Source organism: Camponotus floridanus, unplaced genomic scaffold (assembly GCF_003227725.1).
Source record: "Camponotus floridanus strain SB8 unplaced genomic scaffold, Cflo_v7.5 scaffold117, whole genome shotgun sequence".
In the NCBI taxonomy this organism is placed as follows: domain Eukaryota; kingdom Metazoa; phylum Arthropoda; class Insecta; order Hymenoptera; family Formicidae; genus Camponotus; species Camponotus floridanus.
The window spans coordinates 17,217-27,072 of NW_020229234.1; the positions used below are offsets into that span (position 1 = coordinate 17,217).

The 9,856-nt window shown below is 51.9% G+C and overlaps 2 protein-coding genes across 2 annotated transcripts; one reads left to right on the forward strand and one right to left on the reverse strand.

Annotated features, from left to right (window-relative positions):
• Positions 1 to 2,153: 2,153 nt before the first annotated feature.
• LOC112639902 lies at positions 2,154 to 2,599 on the forward strand. The gene is made up of 2 exons (XM_025415231.1): positions 2,154 to 2,497; positions 2,572 to 2,599. Exons 1-2 carry the CDS (start codon positions 2,154 to 2,156, stop codon positions 2,597 to 2,599), a joined length of 372 nt encoding a protein of 123 aa, XP_025271016.1.
• A 147-nt stretch (positions 2,600 to 2,746) lies between these two features.
• LOC112639903 lies at positions 2,747 to 5,389 on the reverse strand. Its single transcript, XM_025415232.1, has 4 exons — positions 5,006 to 5,389; positions 3,697 to 4,781; positions 3,332 to 3,541; positions 2,747 to 3,251 (listed from the first exon to the last, which is right to left on the reverse strand). The coding sequence occupies exons 1-4, from the start codon at positions 5,387 to 5,389 to the stop codon at positions 2,795 to 2,797; spliced, it is 2,136 nt and encodes a 711-aa protein (XP_025271017.1). The 3' UTR covers positions 2,747 to 2,794.
• Positions 5,390 to 9,856: the final 4,467 nt, after the last annotated feature.

A 9,856-nucleotide genomic window follows, 5' to 3' on the forward strand; every position in this document is an offset into this window, starting at 1 on the left:
GAGCGATTTCGATCACGTTTACGGAGTCTACTTTGCCGACGCAGGCACTATGCTCGGGGACAAGCGATTCGACGTAGGCGCCGACGACGCGATATTCGTGGACGGAGTCAGATACGCCGGTACTCCCGGTCTGTACGAATTGATCTTCAAGAGAATTCCCGACGATTTCAAGTACACCGAGAGAGACAAAGCCGCGTACAGGAGCATACTTCTGCAAACTAACGCTCACAGGCGCGAGCACAATATTCGCATGCCCGTACTGGGAAACAAGGGATACAAGTACAAGCACGTTATAGCTCCGATCCTGCGGACGGACAGTCCGAGGAAGAGGATCGGCGGGGGTCGCGTGCCGCGGGCTATGCGCGCGACCCGCGACACCGTGGACTACGTTCACTGGGACGATCCGAACGAATTGGTGGATCGTCTCCGATTGCTGGACGCTTCTCGTCAAGCCGGCAACAACGCTCACGACAACGAGATCCTGTCGATAATCGAGGAGCTCCGCGAGGCGGGCGAGATACTGTGAGACAATCGCGGCAACGCGCGCGCGCTTCATTCGACGACGCGATGTTCGCGAGCAAGTTCGGAGTGTCGACGCGGAGAAGACGCGGTCGCGACGCGACGAGCGCCAGATTGCGCGCGAGCGTGGAATCTCTGCGAAATTACGTGCGCGATAACGCGCTGTGTCTGACCGTCTCTGACGTCTCTCTCTCCGCGTCGCATTACGACGCGCAGCGTCTCAAGATACGAGGAGTGGCCTGGCCGACCAACAACGACGACGCGACGAACAAGAGTTACGTCGAAAGCGTTATACACGCGGTGAGAACGAACGCGGCGAATAATCACCAGCTTATCGCGAGCGTGAGAACGCGAGTGGATAACAACGCGGCCTCGACGAAGAAAATCGTCGCTCTGAGCAAGAAGATCGACGCTTTCGAGAGCGCCGCGACCGAAAGATCGAGCGCTTTGGAAACCGACGTTACGCAGATTCGCGCGAGGGGGAGCGCTCTCGAGAATCTGCAGGAGCTGCAAACGCTGGAGAATCTGCAGGAGCTCGCCGCGACGAGGATTGCGACCGTCGAGGCGGAGAGATCGGCCTCGCGCGTGGTCGCCGACAAGCGACTGGGCGATCTGGAGAGCTCCATCGAGACGAATCGGGCGAACGGGGACGCGTCGAGCAAACTGTTGCGCGAACTGGGGACCTCCGTCGCGCGGCTCGAGGAGATCGATGAGAAAACGGAGAAGCGAGTGCGCGCCTTGGAGAGATCTCTGTCGCACGTGAACAACGTAGCGGCGAACAACGAGAGAAATCGAGCCGCGTTGAGCGGTCACGACAGAACGCTGCAGGAGTTGACGGCGAAGGCGCTGGCTTCCAACGCGAAATTGCGAGAACTGGACGCCGAGGTGGCGCGTCTGAGGAAAGACGCGAACGAACTCGCGAGAAGAACGGCCGCGACGACGACGACGGCGACGAAGGCGGCGGCGAAGGCGGCGGCGGCGGCTGCGATTCCTAAGACGATCGATCCGAATAAGGTAGTCATACAACTGGGCGCTAAAACTCCTGATAAGTAACAGTCGAAGAAAGGGTAGAAAAAAATAGAGACGGCGAGATGAGCGCCGCGAAACGGAGACTCGTGAACGAGCTGCACGCGCCAGCGAGAAAGAACTTCCCCCGCCGCCGCGTCGCGGTGCGCGGATGCGACGATCTGTGGCAAGCGGACGTCGTCGAGATGCGTCCTTACGCCGGACGGAACAGAGGCCACAATTACATACTCACCGTCATCGACGCTCTGAGCAAGTACGCGTGGGCGGTACCGCTCAAGAGAAAGAGCGGCGACGAGGTCGCTCGAGCCCTGTCGAGCGTGACGCGCGCCTCCGGACGTCGCTCGAGGAATCTGCAGACCGACAAAGGAAAGGAGTTCTACAACGCCGAGGTGCGAAGATTCGTAGATAGACACGGAATCAATCACTACTCGACGTATTCGGTGCTGAAAGCGTCGATCGTCGAGCGTTTCAATCGCACGCTCAAGAACTCGATGTGGAAGTACTTCACGCTGAACGGAACGTACAAGTGGCTCGACGCGCTGCCGCATCTAATATCCGAGTACAACGCTCGCAAGCATTGAACCATCGGGATGCGTCCGATCGACGTGATGCCCGCTCGAGCGTCGAGACTCCTGTCGACGGTGTACAGCCACCCGAAGATCGCCGCTCCGGGAAAATTTCGACCGAACGATCCCGTGCGCGTGAGCAAGTACAAGACGCTGTTCGAGAAGGGATACACGCCGAATTGGACCGCGGAGATCTTCCGCGTAGCCGAGGTGCGAACGACGAATCCCGCGACGTATCTGCTGAAGGATTCGCGCGGCGAGCCGATAGCTGGCGGATTTTACGAGCACGAGTTGCAGCGAGTCTCCGATCCCGACGTGTATCTCCTGGAGAGAGTGCTGCGCCGGAAGGGCGACGCAGTTCTCGTGAAGTGGCTGGGAATGGACAGGTCGCATAACTCGGTGGATCGACAAAGCCGACATATTGTGACGAATATACGTATATTTTCGCGTGATATTACAGACGAAAAGATACATCGCGCGTATTGTAACACGTCGCAACGAATATATATTTGTAATATTAAAGATAAGAAAATACATCGCGCGTATTGTAACGCGTCGCAACGAACATATATATATTGTATAACATTAAAGATAATAAAATACATTACGCATATCTATAAAATACATCACGCATATCTATAAAAATACGTCGCATAGCGCTTAAGATCTATCCGTGGCTCTCCTCACAGAGGTATCCTGTAGTGCCCCCACGGCAGAGTGTCGGTCGAATCCGGCACGACGTAGCGCTTATCGTCGTACGGACTGAGCGCGACCTTCGACTCGCGCACGGTGTACACCTCGTGTAACTTGGATCTCAGGCACGACTGCTCGCGAGTCATCTCGATCTCGCGTCTCAGACAGCGTTCGTAATCATCGAACGTCAGTGTTCTCGCGACGACGCTGCTCCTCACGCCCTTGCTCTTCTTAGTGTCGCCCCTACCCTCGACTCGCAACGCGTACATCTTCGCTCTGAGTCCGACGAACTCGAGCATGAGAGCGCCGTTGTTCTCGTCCTTCATCAGACCGAGAACCTTCTTATTCGCGCGCGGCACGCCGTATGGATTGTCGACGGCGTAATCGCTCGTGTCGAATCTATCGATGTCGCGCTTCATTCGCTCGTACGCGTCCTCGCACTCTATGCTATAAATGAGACTGTCCGTGTCGGTGTACAATATCTTACACTTATCGCCGTAGACATGTATTCGTAGTGAAACGCGTACAGACGAATCTTGGATATATCGAGAATCAACATGCCTACGTAGATCGGTTTGTCGATCTTCGCCTCCAATTTGCGCAATTCCACGGCCATGAGATTCTCCGAGAATACGCTTCTACTGTGAAAATTCGGCTTGGAGCGTCTCGGCTCCGAATCGCCCGTCCCATCGAGTCGCGAGTCGAACGTCCACGCGATTGCGCATGTTCTCCATGGTCTTGCCGAAGACGGCGTTGTTTATCAACTTGTACAGATTCTTCTCGAAATCGTTACTCGCGTTAGTGCGTAAACGCGTGTTAAGTTCCACGTATCCGCGTAACCACGGCGACTGCGAGAAGCGCAGCGCGCGATGAATCCTAATCAGACGCAGACCGTACGCAGACCAGACGAACGCACTGCTGCAGATTGCGATAGTACGTGACGTATCGGCGCTTATCGTACAGCGTGGCTAGGAGTTTGCTCTGCCGCTTCCCTGGCGGCTTATCGCGCGTGGGACAAAACGGTAGATCGGCGTGGGCGTCGTGCGCGTCGGCCGGATAGTCGAGATCGACCTCGAGAATGTAGCCAACGGTCGAGTCCTCCGGCACGGACATCACGTCGAGTCTCTCGAGATCGTCGACCCACTCGAATCGCTCGTACGGCAACGGCTGACACATCGCCCAACCGTACAGATTGTTGATATCGAGATACATCAGATAGATCGACGGTCGCGACAGATTGTACGCGCTCATGTACTTGTTGTTAGCGCGAGCGTATCTGTTGGAGCACTGACTCAGACCGCCGCGTATTCCGCGTTCCACGAACATCATCATATCGATATCGGTGAGCAGCTCGAAACGGACCCCCGTGTATCCCGTGTACTTAAGCATCGTGTCCCACGTGTATCCCGGCAGCGTGAAGTAGTACGCGGGATCTAAACCGTAACTCTCCAAACAAGCGGCGCGAAAATTTTCGAACACGTCCGCGAGCAGAAGAACGTCGGTCTTCAGATAGAGATCGCTATACTCGCCCAGGATTTCGACGCTAAATCGCTTCCAGACGCGCGTCGCGTGCGCGTAATCGCTCTCCGATACGGTGTCGCCGGTCAGAGAACTGTAGAAGGACTCGCGCGGCAGGAGACGCGTCTCCCGCAATCTCTCGACGCTGTCGACGTACTCGTACGGAAACACGCCCTTGCGCGTGAGAAGCCGGAAGTCGTCGTCCGAGAGATCGCGAAACTCGCCTCGCGTGATCGTCAGTTTGTTCTCGTCGAGATACGACGCCAGCTTATCGAGACCGGCGCCTAAAAACTTGAACGAGTCCACGAATCGTAATTTGACGTATCTGGAACGCGCGGCATTTCCCCCGTCTCCCTCCGCCGCCGCCGCGGTATCTCGAACGGTCTTCGAGAAAGCTATGTACGATTCCTTCGTCACCGGCAACAACTCGATGCTGTCGGGATACGCGTTAGCCACATCCTTGATAATCAAGTGCGCGTCGACCCGATAGATTGTGAAAGAATACGGATATGACGTAGGGATCCTTGTAATTCAAATTACACGCGGAATGCGACCTCTGAAGCGGCCGGTCAAGTGACAATGATCGCGCACGCGAGCGTCATCGGTCTCGAACGGTCTCTCGCACGCGTAACAGCGCGACGCGCTCGCGAATATTTCCCGCTCGTCAGATCCGCCATCGGTACCACGGCGTCGAGGGCGACCTTCGCGCGAAGCGCCAGATCGCGCAGCTCGCGCACGAACCACGCGACGCAATCCTCGCCGCGATAAGATCCGTACGCCGACGCGGCATCATCGAAGGAGCAATGCGTGTAATAGGCCACGCTGTGAACTCTGTGATGCTGAACGATTCTCGTATTCTTGGTTCTCCCGCCCTCGTCCCCTTCCTTCCTCTCCAACGCGCACTCCAGATCGGCGTACACCGCGAACGGAATTCGCTCCTTTCTCGAATGATGATCGAATTCCAGCCACCTGTCGTCCTCGCCGGGAAGAACGATCGCGCAATCGTTCAGCTTACCGCAATCCTCGCTGTGCGCCGACAGCTTCTCGCTCGTGCGAAAGTAATGCATGCATCTGAGCAAATACGGAATAAATGTTAGCTCTATATTTCGCTTTCGCTCGCCAAGATCGAACGCTCACCGATCGCACACGTGCGTCCTGTGCTGTCGCTTGCTCAACTGCGAGCTGATCAGACGAGACAGATTTCGGATACAGGTGAAATGTCCGATTGCGTTACCTTCGCGCGTCGCATCGCTCAAATACAGCAGATTGACGTGTCTCTCCCTCTTTCGATTCGTCAGACGAAGAGGGACGATGCGAATTCCGCCACCGCCGTCCTTCCTGCGTCGTCTCTCTCCGACGGTGTATACGTTCACCGATATATCGTTCAAACGCTCGAACTGTCCGATTCCGTTCAGAGTCAGGATAACTTCGAGCCCTCCAGATTCAACACCTCGGAGTAATGCGGATATCGCGAGCTTCTCTCGCAGTGCTTATCGACGGGATACAGAGCGGCTACCACCGACCACGCGAAACACGCCTCGTCGTCGGATCGCACGTTGACCACCGCTCTCTTCATCTGAATCTCTCGCGGTACTCGCACGTGGCACCCCGCCTGCATGGGATTGTACACGTTCACGTTCACCGTTAGATCGAGTATGCGCGATAGAGCCCATCCGCTATCGCGCTCTTGAAACTTCTCCAAAGACGCAACGGTATCGCCGACGACGCGAGTATCGTACCACTCGCGCAGATCCGTCGTGGGTAGAAGAGGACGATTTCTCGTGGCGATCGTCTTAACGGCGGTTTTATTGCTCGACACGAATTCTCCGTTGAACGTCGTGTTCACCTTAACGCCGCCATATCGACTCATGACGTCGCGCACGCGGTGGAGCACGATGTCCCTCGCGTCCTCGAGAAATCTCAGAGGTTCGATGTAATCGACATTTATCACAGCGCCGGTCAACACGCGTCTCTTGAAAACCGTCTCGACCTCGGACCACGAGAATCCCTCGCGCGACTCGCTACCGCCGCCGCCGTCGTTCTCGCGTCTCGCGACACCCGCGCCCTCGCGCTCGAAGCGTCGCCGTAGATCGTTCCTCGCGCTGATCACTCGCAGGATTCGAGCGACCAGAGAGGTCCTCGCCCCCGTGGAGATTCTGCGACAGGCGACCTCTCGCGCAGAGTCGCGAGACACTCCTCGCATCGTCGCGTCCACGCGCGATAGTCGTCCGTCGTGACGACGTCGCGCGCGCTCTCGAGCGTCCGGCGCTCTTCCTCCCACATGGCCGCGTCCTCTTCTCTCCCTACGGCGATTCGTCGTCCTTTCTCTCTCCTCCCCGCGGGGCCTTATCCACAGCGTCTCGCCTCGCGAATCCACCGGCAGCGAAAACCCGCGACGCGTCCCGGTCACCCGCGTATCTCCGGCGTCGAATCTCGCCGCTCTTCCGCTACACACCAGAACCGTCTCGATCCACAGCTCCTCGCACGCGTCTCGAAGACCGATCGCCCGCCTCGTCGAATAGGTCGCGACGCTCCACGCGATCCTCTCCTTCAACACTCGAACGTAGCGATCGATCGGCGGATCGACGCGCTCCTCGCTCATGACAATTCGCGCCTCAAGCGTATCAAATCGACGCCGCAGAACATATTTCGGCGGAACGGGTACTCGCGACCGCTGTCCTCGCGATCGTAGGTGTATCGCAGAGTTCTACCCGCGTTATCCTCGGGCGGGAGAATCCTGCAGCGCGTCACGTAAGATTAGTTGGGATACCGCAGTACCAGAAGATGTTGAAACAGAATTTAAGGAGTGGCAACAGCATCTCTACTGGTTGAAGGAGTTACGAGTTCCACGGCAAGCCTTTTATCAAAACAAAGACACAAGTAATCTATCATTCCATATATTCGTCGATGCTAGCCAAGATGCGTACGCAACAGCCTTGTTTGCACGAACGACAGAGTCTGAAGGCGTTTGTCCAACTTATTGAGGCTAAATCCAGAGTAGCTCCAATAAGACGGACGACAATTCCAAGATTGGAGTTGCTTGCTGCGACGATTGGGGCGCGTTTATGGCATATGACAAGAAAAGCTTTAAACTTTGATAGAGCAGAAGTCTTCTTTTGGTCAGATTCCACTACGGTGTTAGTGTGGATTCATAGAGATAAACCATGGAATACTTTTGTTTATAATCGAGTAAAAGAAATTTGTAAGTTATCGGATTCAAATCAATGGCGCCATGTACCAGGAAACATGAATCCAGCTGATCTACCCTCGAGAGGATGTACAGCTAAGCAATTGCTGGAATCGCGATGGTAGGATGGTCCAGCATGGCTCAAACTGCCGGAAGGACGTTAGCTTTCAATCCAATATGACTCGAATGAAGTAGAGGTTGACAGCGAAATAAAGAAATCGGCAAGTCGCAACAAAAACAAGATCTCTTTAGACAACGATGTAATGAAAGGAACGTTTATGTTTGTTTTACAGCAAGAGAAGAGCTAGTACATGAAGAATCTATCTAGATATTTAACAATAGTACAGACTATATTCTCCGTTTTGCCACTAATTGTCGAGTTTCTCGCAATACAAGATTAACAGGAGAAATATCGACAGCAGAATTTGTTGTCGCAGAACTCACAGTCCTAAGATTGAGCCAACAAGAATCCTTTAGCGACAAAAACGAACCGCGATTAAATACTTTAGATATATACGGATATAAGGATAATGACGGATTACTTCGGCTGAAATCACCGGTTACCAACCGCTATGAGGATGAATATAATTTTCGGCATCCAATTATATTAAACCAAAAGCATCCCTTAGTTTTAAAGTTAATCGAACATAAGTATCAACAACTTGGTCATGCAGGAGTTCAAATAGTAATGAACAAGTTACGAGAAATGTTTTGGATTCTTTCTTGCAGGACAACTGTACGATCAATCATAAATCATTGTGTAGTATGCAAGAGACATAAGAGCAAAAAATTAGAAGCTATTACTGGAGCTTCTTTCTACCAAATGAACGCGTCAAGGATGCTAGAGTTTTTGAGGTCATAGGAATTGACTACGTGGGACCTCTGTTCTTAAAAAAGTCACAGAAGACGTGGATTTGTTTGTTTACCTGCGCTATTTATAGAGCAATACACTTGGAACTTACAACTTCCCTTTCTACGGAAGCCTTTTTGCAAGCCTTACGCAGATTCATTGCACGAAGAGGTAGACCTTCAATAATTTTTACAGATAACGGAACCAATTTCATTGGAGCCCGCAATTTACTCCATAAAATTGAACAAAGTTCAACGCATCAGCTCAGCACAACGAATAGAATGGCGTCTCAATCCTCCTTCAGCGGCCTGGTGGGGAGGATGGTGGGAGCGCCTAGAATAGTGAAAGATCTACTCAAGCGGATCTTGAAGAAAGCATGTTTGTCTTTCGAAGAGATGAACACAATTTTGTGTGACTGTGAGGCTATTGTCAACTCACGTCCATTGACATATCTCGCAGATGATCCAGCACAGTTAAAACCTTTGACGCCTATAATGTTCCTGCAGGAAGCTTCTCAAAACGAGACATCGGATCTAGACAAATTGGAAGTTAACTTGAGTAAGCGAATGCAATATCTTCAGAGTTTACAGGATAGTCTAAGAAAACGCTTTCGCTCGGAATATCTGGGACAACTATCTCGGCGTAAAATTAAAAGCAGTTGTGTTCCCGTAAAAGAAGGAGACATTATGTTGCTGGGACAAGATAACTTAAAGCGGTTAGATTGGCCACTAGCTCGAGTAATTAAAATATTCCCAGGATGGCGTTATTCGAGTGGTCAAAGTCAAGACTGCCAAGGGCGAACTCATCCGACCGATTCAATGGCTATATCCACTGGAGATATCTTCAAGGATGGAAACTGCGGAAGAATCAGCTGTGGAGAAATTAGATCAAAGATGAAAGCGGAAATATTATTCCACAGAGCACTTCAAAAGAAGTCCGAACACGAAGTGGCAGACTCCACCAAACAGACTTGGATATTAATGTATCGATTTTGCCCTATTTCTACTTATTAATTTTTCTTTTGAGAGCTCGAAATTTAGAGACTAAGACTTAAAGTTTTTACTTTTTTATTTTTCTCTCATTTTTTTCCTTTTTCGAGTCAAGTGCAGAATATAAAACTTTAATATATACAGGGTCTACCAAAAGTGTGGAAACCCCTAAATATCTCGGAAAATATACGTTTTATAGAAAAGTGTTTCCAACAAAAGTTGTAGGGTTTAAGAAGATCTATATACTGATTCTATCAGTTTGACCTTGGATGGCGTCGTCAAGGTCAGGTCAAGGTCACATTGACTTTTTTAAATGACACCCCCTACATTTGATTGCATATTCTTATAGCTTAATTCAAGAGCTTTCCAAAACACTATAATAATGTTCATTTTTATTAAGTACTTTGCGAGTTATGAGGGTTGAAATAATTTCTTAATTTTACATAAACCATAAAATATCTAGTAAACCATTCATTTTTCGATTATCTTACCTTCATACTTTTATGTA

Coding starts and splice junctions, on each gene's coding strand:
- LOC112639903 (XM_025415232.1), bottom strand. CDS start 5,389: ATGCATTACTTTCGCACGAGCGAGAAGCTGTCGGCGCACAGCGAGGAT. Junction 3,542..3,696: donor GTTCGTCTGGTCTGCGTACG/GTCTGCGTCTGA, acceptor GTCTTCGGCAAG/ACCATGGAGAACATGCGCAA. Junction 3,252..3,331: donor GATATATCCAAGATTCGTCT/GTACGCGTTTCA, acceptor TCTCATTTATAG/CATAGAGTGCGAGGACGCGT.
- LOC112639902 (XM_025415231.1), top strand. CDS start 2,154: ATGCCCGCTCGAGCGTCGAGACTCCTGTCGACGGTGTACAGCCACCCG. Junction 2,498..2,571: donor AAGTGGCTGGGAATGGACAG/GTCGCATAACTC, acceptor GTGATATTACAG/ACGAAAAGATACATCGCGCG.